The sequence below is a fragment of the Muntiacus reevesi genome, chromosome 1, assembly GCF_963930625.1.
Source record: "Muntiacus reevesi chromosome 1, mMunRee1.1, whole genome shotgun sequence".
NCBI lineage: Eukaryota > Metazoa > Chordata > Mammalia > Artiodactyla > Cervidae > Muntiacus > Muntiacus reevesi.
In genome coordinates this window covers 240245771-240266159 of record NC_089249.1, presented here as the reverse complement: position 1 = coordinate 240266159, position 20389 = coordinate 240245771, and the positions used below count along the sequence as shown (strand labels likewise).

The 20389-nt window shown below is 43.3% G+C and overlaps 1 protein-coding gene across 3 annotated transcripts in view; it reads right to left on the bottom strand.

Moving 5' to 3' along the window:
• Positions 1-20389, bottom strand: part of SLC36A1 (solute carrier family 36 member 1) — a 48936-nt gene that overhangs the window by 6816 nt on the left and 21731 nt on the right. For all 3 annotated transcript variants that reach the window (XM_065918954.1, XM_065918953.1, XM_065918955.1), the window contains 5 exons: positions 19428-19512; positions 18517-18735; positions 13912-14010; positions 10274-10440; positions 6592-6761 (listed from right to left, as the gene is read on the bottom strand). In XM_065918954.1, the coding sequence (XP_065775026.1) occupies positions 6592-6761; positions 10274-10440; positions 13912-14010; positions 18517-18735; positions 19428-19512 (740 nt within the window). The remainder of the gene's footprint in view (positions 1-6591; positions 6762-10273; positions 10441-13911; positions 14011-18516; positions 18736-19427; positions 19513-20389) is intronic.

Sequence of the window (20389 nt, the reverse complement as noted above, 5' to 3'; positions counted from 1 at the left end):
ATAGAGCTGATGATGTCCCTCAAATCATCAGGGTTAAGTTTGGAGGAAAGTTGGAAGTGTTTGTAGGTTGATGACAAAATGATGCTCTCATCACGGAAAACCTAAGACAAGAAGAGCTGATCTGCTATGTGACCTGGAGTAAGACACTTGCCCTCTCTGGGGTCTGGGTCTCTCTCTGCCTAATGTTTAACCACACAGTGGTGGCTCCAGATGTTTCAGTTCAGGTGAGCAGTGGGATAGAAACAGCTGAGGCAGTCATCAGATCTGAGCCTCGGAGAGGCTGGTGTAAGAGTGTGGTTAAGGGTCTGGACTCAGAACCTAGGCTACAATCTACCACTGACCAGTCAGTTACTTAACCTAGTTAAGACATCTTCCCTACTGCTAAATAGGGATGGTCAAATGAGATCATTCAGGTAAAGAACTTGGAGTACTACATACATAACAAAGGCCTCATAAATGCTGGCTAACAGCATTACCCATCCCTGCTTAGGAGCAAGCTGTGTGTGACCTGGGGTGTGGAATCAGCTCCCATTCTGAGCCTCAGTTCATTTACTATGGAGTAAGGTGACTTCATTAACACTGGATGATCACTTGCATTGCACTTGACTCTGAAATTTTAAGGAACTGCACAATGCAGACTTAGTCACTTGGCAATGTGTTCTGGAAGAGGTCCCTCAATTCACTGTCACCTGGGAAGTACCATGTGCTGCTCCAGAGTGGTACAGCTGACTGACAGGATTCCATCTTAGAAGATGTGGTTGGGCCAAAAATGTAACTTCTAGCTCCCCTGCCCCCGGCTAGGGCTTCCCCGGTGGTTCAGTTGGTAATGAATCCGTCTGCAATGCAGGAGACCCAGGTTCAATCCCTGGGTTGGGAAGATCCCCTGGAGAAAGAAAGGGCAACCCACTCCAGTATTCTTGCCTGGAGAATTCAATGGACAAAGAAGCCTGGCGGGCTACAGTCTATGGTATCACAAAGAGTTGGACACGACTCAGCTACTAAACCACCAAGTCGCTCTGGTTTTGTACTATTAAAGGAAGTATGAGTTATTCCTCCTGGTCCCAGGATGTTACAACCACTGAAGAGAAAGCAGGCACTTATGCTGAGACAGTAAGTCCCTGGACCAGACAAGTCAGAGGACCTGCACGGCCCCTCCCAGTGCTGAGGGTCTGTCCTCTCCTTTCCTCTTGCATATTAGCCTGGAGGACAGATGGGCACTTCATGATATGAGCTAAGTGAAGTTACATGTGCTCCACTCCGATAAGAATTAATTGAAAACAGAAAGAAAAAGAAGCTTGCGAGATCAGAATCTTTTCTCAGACTGGATGGAAATGTTCCATTTCATCATGACTTTAAAATAGCAGCCTGAAAACTTGTTCTTGACTTGACTACCGATATACAAGATAAGCACGTTTAACACAAATGTCCTTAATAGCGGTATTTTTTAAAGGGCAAAACTTTACAAAACCAGGACCACAGGGCTGCAAAGGGAGGACCCTCTTCCTGTCCTAGCTTGACCGGATACACAGCTGAACCCTAAATGCAGCCTGACACCGGAGAAACATAATGAGGGGAGAAGGCAGGAAGAATGAACTTCCCATTAGTTAATATGCTGGGGGAGGAGGAAGGGAGAGGGACCCAAACGGAGGGCCTAATACCCAGGGCCTCTGTTTACCAAACACCAGGCAAACTCAGGTCAGTTCAGTCACTCAGTCATGTCCAGCTCTTTGCGATCCCAGGGACTGCGGCACCCCAGGCTTCCCTGCCCAGGCAAACTAGATTTCACTAATTCCAGAGATGGGAATCGGGTACTCAGGAAAGATATGGGAGCAACTAAAACCTCTTCTAACAGTGAACGTCTTTACTCCATGAGTTAAAGCCCTTAAGAGAAATCTAAGAAGGTAGAGAGCCTAGGCAGCAGCCAGCTGGGAACCCGCTCCCCGTGCGGTGCAGTGCTTAGTCGCTCAGTTGCGTCTGAGTCTTTGCAACCTCAGGGACTGCAGCCCGCCAGACTTCTCTGTCGATGGGAATTCTCCCGGCAAGACTACTGGAGTGGGTTGCCATGCCGTCCTCCAGGAACCATCTCCCTACTCCCCCACAGAAAGAGCATCTCGTACAAAGAGGGTCCAAGATAGCACACTCCCCACTGGCAGTTCCCCAGCCCCCTGCAGCAGCCTAGCTATGACTTGAGCAGCTTAGCTGTGGGCCCTGAGGACTAACAGATCACATGGTTAATCAAGAGGGCTCCAATGGTATTGCAAAACATCCTCCCTTTGGGTTAAGAGACACGGAAAATGTGATCTTTTAACTGCTGAAGCAGCAGCAGGCCAACGGCCATGTTCAGAGAAGGAACTGACTGGAATTCTGAGCCTGTGGTTTTAGACCACAACAGAAGGAGTTGACTTACACACAAGAGCAGAGAAAGCACTTAAGAGACAAACACACTGACAGAAAGCCCTTGGACACTTACAGCTCCTGCGTCCAGAAGTGCTCACTGCTGTTTATTACCATCAGTGTAGGGGAAGCTCACCTGTGTGACTCTCAAACGGCTGGAAATCTGTCTTTAAAATTACTAACAGTCTTGGACAGAATGTATAATTTCATTTAGGGGGAGTACAAATATTTAAAATAATACAAAAACAAGGGAAACATCCTACATGTCCAGCGTTAAAGGAGTAGTTTACTAAACACGATCTACCAGTAAAATGGAATATCATGCGGTCATAAAAAATATTTACAAAGGATATGTATAGTCATGAGACAATTTTAAACAAAATGCCAAAGACAAAGTTACATGTATATGAGGACTGCAATTATTTATAAAAAGTGCCCAAGGGGATTAACACACAAGATAAAATGCAAAAAAATTATTTTAAGTCACGGGGATATTGCGAATTTCTTTTTCACTTACTCTAAATCTAGACAATCTTCAAATTTTTTATTACATTCACTTTTTTTGGAGCAATATTTTGGCTGGAATTTAAAATCAAGCTCAAACTACTAGTGCAAAATCACAGAGTTTTAGACATGAAGTGAGGGGATCCCTTTCATACCTTACAGATGAAGAAACGGAGGCCTCATGACCGTCCCCACGGTGGGGATGGGGGCTCAGAGCACAGTTAGTGCTGCTGCTCTTATTCTTTGTAGCTGCAAGACCGAGATGTGTGGGAGGCCAAAAGGGGTGGAGAAAGCCACTTTGTTTGGACCTGGAAGCTTCATTCTCTAAAGAGTCCAGCTGCTTGGACTGCTTTATATTCCAGGCTGTGATACATCTCTTAACTGAGATGGTTGTACTGTTATTCTGGTCTTCAATAACAGGTTTATGACATTCTCATACCTAACTGAAATAAAATGTGTCATGTGGCAAATGCCACAGCGAATCAGTTCAAACCACTGGAGGACAGGTTAGTGCCTCAAGAAATCCAAAGAAACTACTTTTTGTACATCTCCGGCCTCTTTCAAGTGGAGCAGCCTCTCCCAGCCTCTCCTTCTACACAAGGTCTGGACATAAGGTGATCTGCTAGGTCTGCATGGCCAAACATACAGGCTGGAAGAAACTACTGTCCCACATGAAATTGTAACAAAATGAGCACCAATCTCTGACATGCATATTTTTCCTTCCTTTCCTCTCCAACAGAGTGAAATAAAGCATCAAAAAAGTAGACATGGTCATCTTTGGCAGATGGGGAAGAGTGGTAAGAAAGTTGAATTCTAAGTGGAAAAAAAAAAAATGAGGCTGAACCAGATTTTCCTGCTTCCCTTTGGGATAGAGAGTTAGGAGGTGGAGAGAAAGTTGGGGAGAAAACTTGCCCAAATAGCAATAAAACAAGCTGCCATTAAAATGTATGGGTGTAAATGAAAACAATCAGTTACATCAAAAATCTAAGATCATATATCAATTAACCTTCAGTCAAAGAATCTGAACGTACAGAGATACAAAAACAAAATGAACTCAGATAAATGCAATTAAGTTGGTGATACAGTAAAATGCCACTCCCGAATCCCACAATAACTTCAAAGTCTCCAGGGAAGGCAAGGGAGGATGAGCACTCAAGAGATGAAGGGGTTGTGCCCTTTAATAGGATGACAATGCAAGGTCAAGTCATAAGAGATCACAGGAGAAGGGGAAAACAACCCAATGTGCTTGAAGATCAAAAGCAGCTCATATCCTCTGAGCATCACACTGCAGAAGGGAGGTGAGACCCACAGACGGAGCCAGGAAAAGCGAAGTGAAAACCGAGAGGCATCTAAGGACAGCATGAGGTCTGTGAGTCAGGATTGCTGGCTCCTGTGGGGTGCAGCAGAGAGAAGCCTGGCAGGAAGAGAGACATATGCTACCAGAGGCTGAGCCAAGCTTGAGAAGAAAATGGGGTGGTGAGAGCAGCCAGGGCCAGCTCAGTGCCCCAGCTCCTCCAGCAGGGACAACACATGTACACAGACAGACCTACTTTCTCTATAGGAAGCACTCGGAAACAAAGCCCATTATTTGAGCTATCCCTATCCTTTCTTCTAGTGCCCCTTGGACTTCAAGAATCGGGGCCTTAGAGGTGACATTATGAACACCGTGCACATGGGTGCTGTCTCCTCAACACCCAGATCTAATTCCTCTGTACAGGAAACATACATGCTTGACCAAAGCCTCCAGGGGTGCCGGCAAGAGACAACAGTTATATCTAGGAGAGTACAAGCCTCTGATCTTATCACACATTCAGGTGCTTTACTGAAGAGTCAAAGCTGCACCCAGCACATTCCTTCCTTTCAAACGCTTTGGGGCAGCGGTGGCCTGCAGGCAGCTGGCTGTTTTCCAGGCTGGTCTAAGGAGATAGCCCAAAGGGCTGTACAGTGAAGAATATGAGAAGCAGATTCTTGGTTGCCATCAGCTTTCTGGGGCTGGTGAAACCAAGGTGTGTGCTCTGCTACCCAGGTCCAGCCTATAAGAACGCCTCAGCAGGAGAGCTGACCAAGATTAAATAGGTCTTCAGTTCTCGGCTCCAGTGAGTTCCTTCCAAGCATACCTGGGACACAGAGCTTCCACCCATTGCCCTAGAAATAACATCAGGAAGGTACCTGTAGGTGGCTGGGGGAGGGCCATCCTGGGATGGGCACCAGTCTGCTCCCCACATCTACTTGGGTGGAAGGAAAGGATGACAGCCTCTTGCTTGCCCTGCTCTTGCTAACAGTCAACCAATGAAGTAATTTCAAACTTTCCAGACCATGAGCACACGTTAGACAACTATCACATCATCTATCCCTAAAACACTACATTCTGGTCCAATGAACAAATATTGTATATTAACACATATACATGGAATCTAGAAAGATGGTACTGATGAACCTGTCTGCAGCAAAGGAATGGAGATGCAGAAGTAGAGAACAGACTTGTGGACACAGCTGGGGAGGGAGAGAGTGGGATGAATGGAGAAAGTAGCATTGACATATACACACCATCATGTGTAAAATAGCTGGTGAGAAGTTGCTACATAACACAGGGAGCCCAGCCTGGCATTCTGTGATGACCTAGAGGGGTAGGGTGTGAGGAGGGGAGGGAGGCTCAAGAGGGAAGGGATATATATATATAATTATGGTTGGTTTGCGTTGTTGCAACCAGAAACCAATACTACGTTGTAAAACAACTTTCCTCCAATTAAAAAATAACTTCAAAAAAAAAACCTATTAAAAGAAATACAGATCAGCTTTATTCCAAAGACAGAGGCTTGGACTGCATACTTTAAGGAAAGTTCCAATATGATAAGCAAAGATGTCTCTTTTCCCAAAAGAGTTAAAGTTAAAAAAAAAAAAAAAAAACTAACCATGGCCAAAAAGAGACATCTATGATTCAAGCATTTCAATTTGGAAAGAAACTGCAAATCCCTTAAAATTTAAATTAGATATTACAGACCAATTTATTCAAGAATTATTTTATCAACTTCACAGGAGCTTCAAAAAAATAATTTATTTTTGAATTATACCAGTTTTAACCAAGAACAAATAAGGCTCTATCTCGTCTCCCAGCTCACACTCCCAGGTATGTGGTCAGAAGAGAGGAATTAAACACAAAGTGATAAAGCAAACACCTAGGGTAGTCAACAGAAATTTTCTAAGAAACAGATTTTAGTGAGACCACCATCCAAAAGTATCTAGAATAGTATCAAGCAGTCTCAAAATGCAATCCAAGGAATAGACTGTCACCCTGGAAACATGATTATTTGGAATAAACAAACATATACCTGCTATCAAAGAACTTACAGTACTCATTATGCATGTGTGTTAAATGGATCTCTTTTAAACTTTTGCCATATTTCATACAGAATAAAATTGCACCCGTTTACTAAGCATCATGACCACTGCCATTACATTTTAGGCTGTCTCTATAAAGAAACCACCATTCCCATTCCTGTATCCTTTAGAGCATGACTACAATCAATTCAGTCCCTCCACAGACATGCCTCAACTCTGATGCTGGGACAGCGCCCCAAGTTCCCTGCTCACACAACACTGGCTACGACACAAGCCCTCTCTCACAAAAGCCCTGCGGACTGGGTGCCCTCTGGGGAGAAAACAGACAAGGTAATGATCTTGTCTTCTACTCACACGTCAGACAGACCAGCATGGTGCGCACGGAGAGATCTATCACCAGTTCGCAATGCTCAGGGCCGCGGGCCACAAAGAAGGGGATGATGATCTCGGCTGGGACGTAGAACTGGAGGGCGTAGGTGAAGAAGATGCCGATGGAGTAGAGCAGCTTAACTGACTGGTATAGCCTGCAGAGAGAGTCAAGACACACTCAGAGCCAGCTGTGCACACTCACACACCCAGCAGTGAGAGTGCAAGATGGTCCTGTGGTGATTTGGCCATATCTCTCCAAGGTACAAACGCATGTCTCCTTTGGATGAGCAATTTCAGGTCTAGCGATTTATCCTATAGGTATACTTGTACATGCACACATAAACTTACAGTAAAAATATTTCGCTGCAGCTCTAAGTCTGAAAGATTAAAAAGAGTTCCAATGTTAATCGGTAGGGTTAAATAAATCATGGCACCCCGATGTGCTCAGACATGTCTGACTCTTTGTGACCCCATGGATTGTAGCCTGCCAGGTTCCTCTGCCCATGGAATTTTCCAGGCAAGAAACTGGAGTGGGTTGCCATTTTCTACTCCAGGGTATCTTCCCAACTCAGGGATCCAAACCATGTCACTTGCATCTCCTGGATTGGCAGGTGGATTCTTTACCACTAGCGCCACCTGGGAAAACTGGCATTCCCACAGAAGTGTTAAAAAGTAGGAGAAAGAACTCTGGTGCTGATACGAAACTACCTCCATGACATACAATGAAGTGAAAAAAAGCATGAAGCAGAACAGTGTTGACAGTACGGTACCCACTGTCTAAAAAAGGTAAAAGAAGGAAAAACACTCCCTTTCAGACACACATACATGTGACATATCTATATATGCCAAGTATCTTGAGGAGCAAACACAAGAAATTGATAATGATCACCTCTGAAATGGAAAATTGTAAAACAGGGGTCCTGAAGAGGCAAGTGGAAACCTAATATTTTCTGTATGCCCTTTGAACATTTGGTATCTTTTCCATGGCATATAGCCTTTAACAAATAAAAACAGGGACCAACAAGACATTGTAAAAATTAAAAAACAAAAACATTTTTAAAAAGCAAGGGAAAAAAAAAAAGGAGTAAACAGCAGGAAAAAAATACAATTCAAATGCAACAAGCCTTTTCATATCCTTCCCATCCAACTCAGTGCTCCCTAAAATCAGAATGAACAGGCAGGAACAAAAGCCATCTTTCCATCCCACTAGGGCTGGCTACTATCCTACCACTGCTTCATGGGAGGCTTCTCAGAGAGACTGCTAACCTACCACAGGACACGTCTATCTTATCCCAGACCTAGGACAGTGAAGAGTAGAAAAGAGGTCTGATCAGTAAGTATTCAGATTTGACATGCTCATTACAGAGAAGGCCATCCTGCCCCTAAGCAAAGTTTCACTTCAAAGAAGACCCTCACGCATTACCACCAAGAAACTGGGGTCTCCCTCCCTTGCTGGAAATCTATTTAAAAGTGGTGATTATAGGACTTCCTGGTGGTCCAGAGGTTAAGACTTCACCTTCCAGTGCAGAGGATGTGGGCTCAATCCCTGGTCGGGGAGCTAAAATCCCACATGCCTCAGGGCCAAAAAACCAAAACATAAAACAGAAGTAATATTGTAAAATTCAAAAAAGACTTTTTTTAAAAAGTGATTATACTGTTCATGGTGTGCACGGACTTTCTCTGTGGTTGAATGTAATACCTAGAAGATGTTCTAATGCTACAAGCAGGAGAACACCCTGGGAGACACTGAGATTGACAAAAGGTCTTTTGCTCCAAAAATGCAAAATTAAAAACCCTTCGGGAAAAAACCAGCTGGCAGCTCTATAATTAAATCAGTGCAGCCCCAAAGCCTTCTGGAGTGCTGGGAAGTCTAGATTCAGGATAGCCACCTGCTGGGACAGCCAAATAAATCATACCCGAAGGGAGGCAGAAAGACTAGGGGAGCTGGGGTGGAAACACCAGAGGAAAGAAGACAGACGCTCGCCTATGGCTTCAGATTATGTCGGCTGCTTCTGCTGCTCCTGATCCATTTACCTTCAGTTATGCTGAGCTACTACTTGACTCTTCTCTTTTGAAAGGGCATGAGTATTTGGAAATTGAAAAGCAGGCACTAGAGGGAAAGAGAAAGACTTTTGGGAGGAAACAGCCCACTTCAGGGTTGCCACTTGTCTGTTCATCAGGGTGACCAGTATTAAACACTGATCCTACTGAAAAAATATTTTTCTCAATTTCTTCAGTCTGTCCTTGTACAATGCCTCACCCATTAGACCTCTAAAACCAGGCCGATCTGAAAGGTTATTCTGATCCCTAGGGTGTTCGATAAGCTTTATAGCATCTGCTCACGGCTGCTGTCTGCAATGAAATTTTAATCTTCCAAAAAGAATTGCTGCTCAGGACACACCCTCTGACATTTACCTTTCCAGGAAGGATTTCAGTATGTCTTGGTGTTTCTCTGCAACACAGCAATCATGACTTAGGGAAAGTGAGATACACATGGGCTCCTAGCCCATGGTGACAGGCTCCACCTGTACCTGCACATGGAGCAAGTGACAGTCTTGGAACAGGCACAGCAGAAGCTGGGGACCAGGCAAGTTTGCCCTCCTCTCTCCTTGTGTATCTGGAATGGTTTGAGGTCAGTGAACTGGATGCTTGACCCTTCTGGGCTCAGATCTCCTGGGAGAAGTGGCGCCATCAGTCAGGGAATCAATCAATCCACAAGGCATCTGTCTTTATCAGAATGACTCATCCAAAGTATAAAGCTCAGCACCATCCTACTTCTCCATAGTGCCAGTACGGTAGTACCACGATCACGCATGTTATTTGATTTGCATGACCATTCTGACAGAAATAACTAGTCTTAGTTCCCAGAAAGAGGGAACTGAGGCAGTGGGAAGCTGTGACCTGTCCAAGGCTATAGAGAGCTGGGACATGGCAGATCACCTCTATCCTCTGGGCTCCCGTAGCTTCCTGGTAAGCTCTCCTCATTTATAAATGCCTCACAGTCTCAGCACTGTGTTCAAAAATTTTTCACTTGGTTTAGATTGTATGCCAGGCATTGTGCCAGGGGGGTGGAGTAGAATGAATAAAGCTTACAATGTAGGGAGAGCACAGCACAGGTAAACAGACAACTACAACACAATGGAGTAAGAACTAGGACAGGATCCTCAGGGGACCCCGCGGCAGCAGAGAGGAGGGCCACTGACCCAGACTTGACGTTTCAGTCGGTGAGACATTAGAGAATTTCTCAAACAGAGTGACTCCCAGTATAAGACCTCTTCACTGAGAAGGGGCTAGATGGGGGTGGAGCTAGAGCCTGAGTGGCCCTCACTGCATCTAAGGGTTTCCTCTTCATCGTTAAGAACCAAGGGACGTTTCTGTGCCCTCTCAACAGGGGGACTGCAGGACGGAACTGAGGGTTAGATGGCTCCCACAGGTAACAGAAGAAGAACAGATATGAGAGAGAGTCAGACTCAGGCAGGGAGACCAGTCAAAAGGCTTGATGGGCAGCCAAGGAGGGATGGTGCAAGTCTGGGGACTGGGCGCAAGAAGGGGCTAAAGTGAAGTGGGCTGATTTAAGAGATAAGGAGGAGGAAAAATACACATTATGACCCGCATTGATTTTTTGAAAAAAACCAGTGCTCCTAGGATTCCCTCCTCCCCTACATACCAACAGTTGGGCAGGTTGAGGGTTATGCTGCCTTGGATGTTAGCTCCAAATTGCAGGTAACCCAGAATCCCCAGGCTGACATACAGGGCAGTGACGATAGTCATTCCTATGTAGAGGATGAGTGAAAATTTCTTAGGATCCTTCATTTTGTTTTCAAGGGGCAGAACCTAGAATAGTGAGAGATGAGAAAGCAACATTAATGGTCAATAACAATAATCAAGTAATAGTCTCAGAAAAATGTAACCTCTCTTTTTTTCCCCAGAACTTCCCCAAAGCACGTCTGTATTTTACTAGACAGACAAATGTAAAGTGTTCATCAGACGTTACGCTTGCAAACTCTGGGAGATGGTGAAGGACAGGGATGCTGCAGTCCATGGGGTCGCAAAGAGTTAGACACAACTTAGCAACTGAACAATAACAACACTTGCCGAGCTGGAGGAGCTTTGGAGCCTGCTGTGTAAGCAGGAAGTCCCAAGAGGCATGGTGGGCAGGCCCGGAAGCCAGCACTCCTGTTGCAGGCTGGCTCTCTGCCTCCTGCGGGTTGGGAGTGCCTTTTGCACCTTGAAAGCAGGTGCACAGCCCCCAACAGGCCCTCTCGCATCACGCCCGCTCAGCATGATGAGGAAGAGGCCCAGCGGTGGTCCAGGCCAACTGTATCCTGACGGAAATCATGGCTCTGCTAACCTGTCCCAAGAATGCAAAATGCAGGTCAAGGAAAACTGCCACTCCAGTTCCCAGAAACTGTTTCCTTACCTCAAAAGGGGTGGGCACTAGCTGTGACAAGTGAAACCTCCAACTTAAGAGAAACTGAGGTGCTAGGGGTGGCATGACTTAATAGAGGATCCTAGAGGCTGAGGTTTGTGGAGATGTATAACAAAACCCAGTTTTCAGACTCCTATTTCAAACCACTGAGCCTGCAGCCTCCTCCCTCACAGCAGAGGATTTTCTTTAACATATTCCTTTTCACATTCTTTTCCATTATGGTTTATCACAGGATATGCTTCCCTGTGCTATACAGTAGGACCTTGTTGTTAATCCATCCTGCACATAATAATTTGCATTTGCTAATTCCAAACTCCCCATTTCCCCCACTCCCCACCTACTCCACCCCCGGTAACCACAAGTCTGTTCTATTTGTGAGTCTGTTTTTGTTTCATGATATGTTCATTTTAGATTCCATATATAAGTATCCTTCTGATTTACTTCACCTAGTATCATAATTTCTCGTTGCATCCGTGTTGCTGCAAATGGCATTATTTCTTTCTTTTTAATGGTTAAACAATATCCCTGTGTGTTTATGTATGTGCGTACTCATTATCCACTCATCAGTTGGTGGACACTTAGGCTGCTTACATGTCTTGGCTATTGCTATTAGTGCTGCTATGAACACAGGGGTGCATGTATTTTTTCAAATTATAGTTTTGTCTGGGTATATATGACAAGTATAACCCACGACTGGGACTATTAGATCATATGGCAACTCTACTTTTAGTTTTTTGAGGAACCTCCACACTATTACGAAAGGCAGTTTATGAAGAATGGTTCATACAGGGAAGAGAGAAAAGATCAAATTTGATTATGACAACCTTTATGATCTGCTATCAACCGCACTTGGCTGGGCTGTTGCAGGAAAAGCAACTTAGGGCAACATCTAACTGGCCCCTCCCCCTGTCTTTGATCTTGTCATTATGCCCATTTTCCACAAGGGCCTCTGGCCACCAGACAGAGCATGTCTCAGCCAGACACACTAGTAGACAGCAGACACCATGAGCCTGTTGTTGGTCCACAGCTACAGGGTACATCACAGCTATGCATCTCCAACCGACCTTCTGCATCCCCCACACCAGATCAAGGGGCTAAAGTTTCAGTTGATCCACAATCCAACAAGAAACAGTTTCTAAGCTTTTCTTTGGTTTCTTTCTATGGGGAGTCTTGGGAGCCAGAGGGCAGGGAGCCCATCTCCTCCAGGCCAGCCAGTCTGGACCAGGGGTGCAGAAACAGAGAGCACAGGAAAGCTCAATGAGCCCAGAGATTTTCCTGGTCACACCCAACAACCCTCAGATCCGGCCTAAGAATCAAAATAGCCGTATATCTATTTTAAAAAGAGAAAACACAGACAAATCTTGAATTAACAGATAATGATGGTAACAGAATGACTCTCTATCTGAGCCCCTGCTGATGAAATGAAGCAAAGAACAACTTCTGCCCTGTGCTGTTAGGGAGAGCTGATAAATTCAGCATAATGTTCCTTAAGAACCCAGGGTCCCCGGGCATCTTTCCACATTCACTCAGCCTCCTCTTTTCAGATCTGAGTGTTTGGAGCTCTTTATCCTGCTGTAATATGGGCCCCTTCAGGCTTCTGCCTAAGCAGCAGGGAAACCATATGTTTGTGAATCAAGATGAGATGTTCTTCTTGGGCAATGAGAAGCCTCAAGAGAAAGCAGCAGGGAAGGTTTAAAACCTCAGAACAGTCACATACACATGATCACTCAAAAAGTCTCTCCCATGGTGTTAAGAGTCTTATTAACACATTCTATTGACACCACCAAGGCAATTCCTCAAATTGTGACAAAAAATATCCACCTCTGAGATTTTCTTAAAAGCGTATAAGGATGCTCACCTTATACACTTTAAAGAAAACCTAGACAGTGCACCTGAATGAGAAAGAAGTCCAAATGGGAGGGTATGTGTATATGTTCAGCTGATTCATTTTGCTGTTTGGCAGAAATTAACAAACATTATAAAGTTCCATACGTGTAACTCTATGACTGATTCATATCAATGTATGACAAAACCCACTGAAAAATAAAAAAATTTAAAAATTAAGAAAAAAAAAAAGAAAATTAATTGTAAAAAAGTGTGTAAGGTGATAGAGCAATCAAATAGGGACAAAAAGATACTCCATGAAAGGAGAACTGTCTTCCCATTTCCTAAACCCTAGGCTAATAGCTTTCTTCAGAAAAGAAATCTGGACCTTTATTATGAAAAACACAAGAAAAAATCTAATTAGGTATACCCGAGGGACAGACTCCTCTCTTTAGGGGAAGTTGGTAAAATCACAGCAATGATGGAGGAGCTGAGCTAAGAGTGAAGACTATTGGTTTACACATGGAAAATACAGCTCAAAGTTTCAGGGCAGAGAATTCACTCATATTTTTATTGATTTAATGATAATATCAATACTATTATTAATGAAAATAAAAATTATTGAATGCTCACCATTTGTCAGGGATTATGTGAAGTACCTTAGACATGTCTCATTTAATCCTAAAAACTATTAACACTAGGCTCGCTTTTCAGAAGCATACAATGAAGAATCCGAGAAGGCAAGACCTTGCACAAGGTCACATAGGTACTCTTTGGCAGAGGTGAGCCTAACCCCAAATTGGTCTAGTTCTAGACCCTGGATTCCAAATTTCACCCACCACTGCTTACTGCATACACAGGAGATGAGTGTGCAATAGAGAGGCTTGAAGGGAAACAAAAACTGGAGCTAGGAAACTTCAGTGGAGTCTCTGAAATGTTCATTAAATGGCCAATAAACCTTAAAAATAATTTCTAGGAGCATTTCCTCAGCATTCCTTAAAACGGACCTTAAGGACACCGAGGGCACCAGAGAATCATGATGTATCTCTTACCATCCCGATGCCTTCAAATGCAAAAATGGCTGTGCCAAAGAACAGAGGGTAGGTCTTCCAGGAAGCCACCAAGGGGAGGCGGCTGGGGTCCGGGATATTCTGAAAGAGAGGAAACAAAATAGAGCAAAGGCTATACAGAGATTCATGATTTCAAGCCCAGCATCAGACAGGCCAAACTTTACCTAAATCTAAGATTCTCTTAAGGGAAAAAGAATGACACTATGACACCTGAGAGATAATGTGGGGTTGTGTGTAGCCTTTCTAATTTTTCCTTCAAGCCAAGAAAAGTCTACTTGCTTTGGGGAAACACAAATGTTAGAGACTATATAAAAAGAAGCACATTCTTTCACTAGGTGATCCCATCCCCAGAAATATAATCTGACAAGGAAAAGGTGATTAAAATATGAAGAAAATTGAGCAAAGCCTTTGAACGGTAAGCAACAGCAAGCGTAAATGTCCCTGAACATCTGTACTGTTAGTGTACTGCACATCAACTAAACCACACTATTGCACTATTATGCACTATTTAAAAAGTACAAAGTGGGATAAGTAGTACATGAAAAACTGCTAATGAAATAATAGTGAGAAAAATATTTATTTACTATGATACAATTACAAAAACATTCCACACAGATACAGCTGAAAGAAAAGGGGGTAGGTTTTTAGATGAGTACTTTTCCCTTTTACCTCTACTTTCCTCTCTTTTTTCAAAAATTCTGTGATCAGCACTTGGAAAATATTATTGACAGGCACACGACAGCAGTATTGGTACAAAGGGGGAAAAATAGCAAAAACAGCATTTTAAAAAGAAGGCAAATAAAAACTAAGGCAACTGATAACACGCAGGTACAATGTACCTAGCTGGCTGACCAACGGCAAGATTCCCCAGTGACAGCTGGTATTGAAGGAGCAGGACGCAAGAGACACAAGCTGCCATTCTTTCAGAATTTGATTTTTAGATTTAAAAATGTCTTTAAAACTGCCTTTTACAATGTTTTAAAGCTGATTTAACTGTAGAGGTATCTAGATAAACATGGAGCCTGTTCTAACAGTGTGACAGAATAATATTAGAGAACAAAAAAGAGACCTACTAGTCTCTATAGTAGGTTTCTCTTTGAAAGATTTCAAAGTAATTATATTGATCTTGTAATCTCCTTAAAATATGAAGAATTTTTAAAATGCTTTCTTTTCTGAGCCCCTGCTAAGAAACCAGTTAGATCTCTTTATGAGAAGCACTGCAGTTCCTGGAATGAAGCTGAGACTAGTAAACTTTTTTTTTTTTTTTTTTGATGAAACATGATGGTGAGATTGCCCTTTAATTCCCTGAGTCATAGTATAACTACAGTTTCTGAAAACTGCCCAGGGTCATACATTGGGCTGAGACATCACAGAGGGAATTTCAAAATACAGGTCTGGGGATATTGGTGTGAATGACACCAGCAGAAGAAATTTATAATTTCACATACTTAATGATGGCTACTGACTTATACCCCAACCAACTAAATGGAAAAACTTAATTTGCAAAAAAACGTACAAATTAAAATCAGGTCATTTTCAACATATTACCTCCTCATTTGCACCACATTATCATGTAACTATAACAGCTTTTTGAGAAATTGCTGTTAAATGTACATAAGGATTGCCAGATGTAGTCCAATTTTAGGAACATTAATTACTGTGAAAAAATATGTCTCAGAATTAAGGATATCCGTGGTAGTCCAGTGGTTCGGACTCCACAGTCTCACTGCTGAGGGAATGGGTTCGATCCCCTTCAGCCTCCAGGTACAGCCATAAAAAAAAATAAAGAAAGAAAGAATTAAGGACATGAAGTGATAAATTAAGGACATGTACTGGGAGCCCAAACATTTACTGGGACTCTGCTCAGAACTGTACCACTTGTCACGCACGTGAAGAAGAGACCTGCCCAGGTGGAAGGAGTCAAGCGACTCCCTCCAATGGCGTGAGCCTGAGGATCAAGGGCACCAGTCACGTATATGCTCAAGGTTAGGAGAAAATTCACGAACTTTGGACACTGGGGGATTTACCAAGACAAAGAGGGAAAGATACCAAGATGGGACAGCAGTAAGAGCAGCGACAAAGACAATCAGAGGGACAGCTTTAGCCATGTGCCACGTCAACAAGAAGCTGCTGGCCACCCAGCCAGGCCACATTCTCCCCTCTCCAGCCCCGGCAGAGAGCACTCCTGGGTCACAACACTCCTCCCCACTGAGCCCAGAGGCAGGCTCAGAATCGTTCTCAGGCCTCAGCAGGGCTGCCTCGTCCGAAAGCGCAGGTTGTACTAGGCACAGACAGATCTCTGGACAGACAATTCTCTCAGCTGGGACTGAGATGCTATGGTCCCTGTACTTCCATCCCTGTCCTCCAATCACAACCACAGCCCAGCTATCTGCAGTGGTATGAAATTAAATGCGGTGTCTATGTGAACTGGCCTCACTTCCTGTGTCTTTGAAAATTTCACTGCAGCATGGCCTAAGCACTGACTGAGATCTCTAATCATAAAATTAAATCATACATTATTTATGCTTCCTTGTGTTAACTTAATGAGCCAGAGATAGGGGAAGAAATTCTCTAGAAATGATCATTCATGTCACAGGCCCTCCTTCCAGTCCATTAAAAAAATAGAACACAGACAGCTGTCTATTTGATGCTTTAGAAAATAATTCTATAGGAGAAGAGTCTGTATCTGCCACCCACCTGAAGGAAAACACAGAGAATGCTCACTGACTATAGTGTTTATCTAAATTCATTATGTCATTTCCTCAGTATACAAAGTCGCTGCATTTTATAACCCACTGTTTTCCTGGGAACCTCATCGGTGGGTAACTGGGTCACTGTTATGCAGACTGTGAAAATGAGGTAATGTTCACCTGTCAGACTGGCCCAAATTAAAAAGATTGATATGTCCAGTGTGGCTAGCATGGGATGCTTACAAACTGTGGAAGGGAGTCTGTAAAATTGGTAAATGGCTTTTGGAAAAAGCAACTTGGCAGTATAAAAAATTCTAAAATGTATACTCTCCAGCAAGTGTACCACCAGCTCCTCTCTATGCATATATTATATAAATACATGGAGAAGTATTTATACATGTCCAGAAAAAGATAAGCATAATGATACTATCATAATACTGAAATAACACTAAGGCGATACATGAATTGACAGGCTACTGACTGGGGACTGGTTAAATAAACTACAAAACTATGGCACATTTATTCTCTGAGATACTATTTAATAATTTTTTTAAAAAAAGAGGTAAAAACAGATATATCAACATGGAAAGCTTTCTGAGGCACTGTTAAAGAAAAAAACTAAGGTAGATAAACACTATATATAATAATTTTAAAAATTATGTTAAAAAACACAAAACCAATTTTTGTTTTATATAGTTCTCTACATAGGAATATAGGATGTAAACCATTCAAAGGACCTAGAAAACACATGGAGCGGGTCCTAGAGTAGAGGAGATTCAGGGTGGGGACATGCTGTTCATAGGTACTTGTGTTCTCTGTATTTTAATGAGTATGTATTGATAAGTTGTTTGGGAAATTATATTCAATATCAGGAGATGATGAAGGACAAGGAAGCCTGGAGTGCTGCAGTCCATGGGGTCGCAAAGTGCTGGACACAACTTGGTGACTAAACAAACAAACAAAAATCTTTCTTTAAAGTTATTGTTTTAAACGGTGGTGGGGGAGGGATAGTTAGGGAGTTTGGGACTGACAGGTACACAATGCTATATTTAAAGTGGATAACCAATAAGAACCTACTGTATAGCACAGGGAACTCTGCTCAATAGTATGTAACAACCTAAGTGGGAGAAGAATTTGAAAAAGAACACACATGTATAAATATAACTGAATCACTTTGCTGTACATCTGAAACTAACACAACATTGTTAATCAACCATACTCCAGTATAAAATACAAAGTTAAAAAAATAAAATAGAAGGGAAACATGGAAATAAAAATAAGATGCTCAGCCTGATCTTCTACCCATCCATATACAGATGTCCTCTCCTGCACCACCCCACAGACCTGCCCACATGGGCCACGTGAGGGGGAATGATCACCGGATTTAGAATTCTGACAAATAAACACAAAATGGGAGTGGTAAAAAAATAATATAATATTCCTTGTTATATCATAAGATGATTCTTCTATTATTAGTATAAAAACATAAATCTTATAATTTAATATTCATGAATCATTAATATTTTCTGTATTTTCCAATCTTATACAGTGATCATATATGATCATCTAACGGGGAGAAAAGTCTACACTAGCGGTCTCAGTGGGGGTGATTCTGCCCTCCCTGGAGATGCTGGGCAACATCTAAAAACACTTCGGCTTTCACAACCTGGGGAGCAGTTGCTACTTGTGGGCCGAGACCAGGATGCTGCCAAGCACCCCGTGATGCACAGGACAGCCCCCACAATAAAGAGGTATCCGGCCCAAGCATCACCAGTGCCCACGCTAAGAAACCCTAATCTAAGTACACCACTTGTAAGTAACACCCCTATTTATGCTCACTTCCTCACTTTGTATCTCTGATTATCTATAAGACACAGTGAGAAGGCGGGGCTCCCACCTGAACAGTGAACTGGTAGATCATGACCAGGCTGACTGCCATGGTGATATTGGCCAACAGGGAGAAGATGGACAGGGCTCGGAGGTTCCTGACGAACACCAGCAGCACCATAAACGGCAGGAACACAAGCATGTAGAGTCTCGAGTCCATAGTGGGCGTCAGGATCACCGTCTCGTTGTTGTGGCAGTTGCTGGTGGTCCCATTGGCTGTTTCTATCACCTAGAATGAAGGGGAGAAACAGAGACAGCCTCTCCAATGACAAAGGCCAGTGACCCTCCCACCGGAAGGGGTTCTAGGCAAAAGGCTCAGTGTGTGAACAAGGTCGTATAAGAGGTCAGTGGTCATGGAACCATCTTCAGAGATCTTCCTAATTGTCATTAGCAACCCAACTCTCAGAGCTGGGATTGATCACATCATACCTAAAGACAAGAAAGGACTTTCCTGGTGGTCTACTGGTTAATAATTAACCTGCCAACACAGCGGACATGGGTTTGATACCTGGTCCAAGAAGATCCCACATGCCACAGGGCATCCAGACCCATGCGCTGCAACTACTGAGTCTGTGCTCTACAGCCCATGAACCACAAGAGAAGCCATCACAACAAGAAGCCCGAATGCCACAACTAAAGAACAGCCCCCACTCGCTGCAACTAGAGAAAGCCTGTGCGCAGCAACAAAGACCCAGCACAGCCATTAATAAATAAATGAATAATAAAAAATACAGACCAGAGGACAGCAAGACATCTTGAGGTTTCTCGATGTCCTAGGTCTTTAAATAAAATCAAATGACGCTGACCCTGTTCTGTGTAAAGTGTTAAGATCTCAATTCTCCTGCTGAACAAAATTGGCTTGGGAGGGATCCTAAACAGAAAGCCCACTCATCTCTTGCCATTCTTTTCACTAGGGCCTACCTGTTTAAAGTTGTCAGCCAGAAAGACAAAATAGATACAGCAGAATCCCAGCTGCGTGACGATTAGGAAGAAATCCACAATGCGCCTGTGGGTGGGGAAGGAAGGAAGATAAAGATCAAACGATAGAAAGTAAGACAGCCAGAGAGATGGGGGTTTGAAGTGTGCTTCCTCCCAAGTCATCACAGACCCTTCCCATCAGGTTACAAGGATGAGTGTGCCCTGCTAAGAGAAGAAGTGTGTCACTGGTCTAGAGCCCTGGAAGAAGGTGAGGGAGGCGCTATCTGTGTGGTTCCAGAGAACACCTTCCTGGCTGCATGCCAGGAATGCTACACACAGTCAGGCAGACCCGAGACAGTCCTGAGGCTGGACTGGCCGGAGTGGAGCACACACATAAGGACCACTGCCCAGTCCCTTGGCTACCCCTGCCCTATGGCCCGCCTGTCCCATTTCATCATGTTTGTCCTAAAGCTACAGGGAGCCCTTAGCATAAGAGCCCAAGAAGTAGACCCCTTCACAGTCTTTTTCTATAACCTAGATCAAAAAGCCACTGACTCTCACACAAGGACATGGAAAGAGATGTATCAAAACAGCCTGTGGTTGAAGCACAGTTACAATACCACCATCTAGCGACAACCTAATGGATAATCAAAGGGAAAATGCTTATAGGCCATTTTAGATGGAACAGTACACAGCAGGTAAAAAGAATATGTTAAATCTACGTGTGCCGAAACAGAAAGTCTAAAGACCTTTACGGAAAAAAAGAATCCCACAGAGTTTCCAGTCAGAATGCATAGTGTGGTAATTAGTGTAAAAAATGTAAGGAATCTGTACATGATTTTACATACTCAGAAAATTCCAGGAGAATATTCATGCAACTGTGACTATACTTTTACTCTTCACTTTATGTGTTTCCATCTTGTTAAAAAAAGTTGTTGTTGCTTTTTTTTTTTTTTTAACCATAA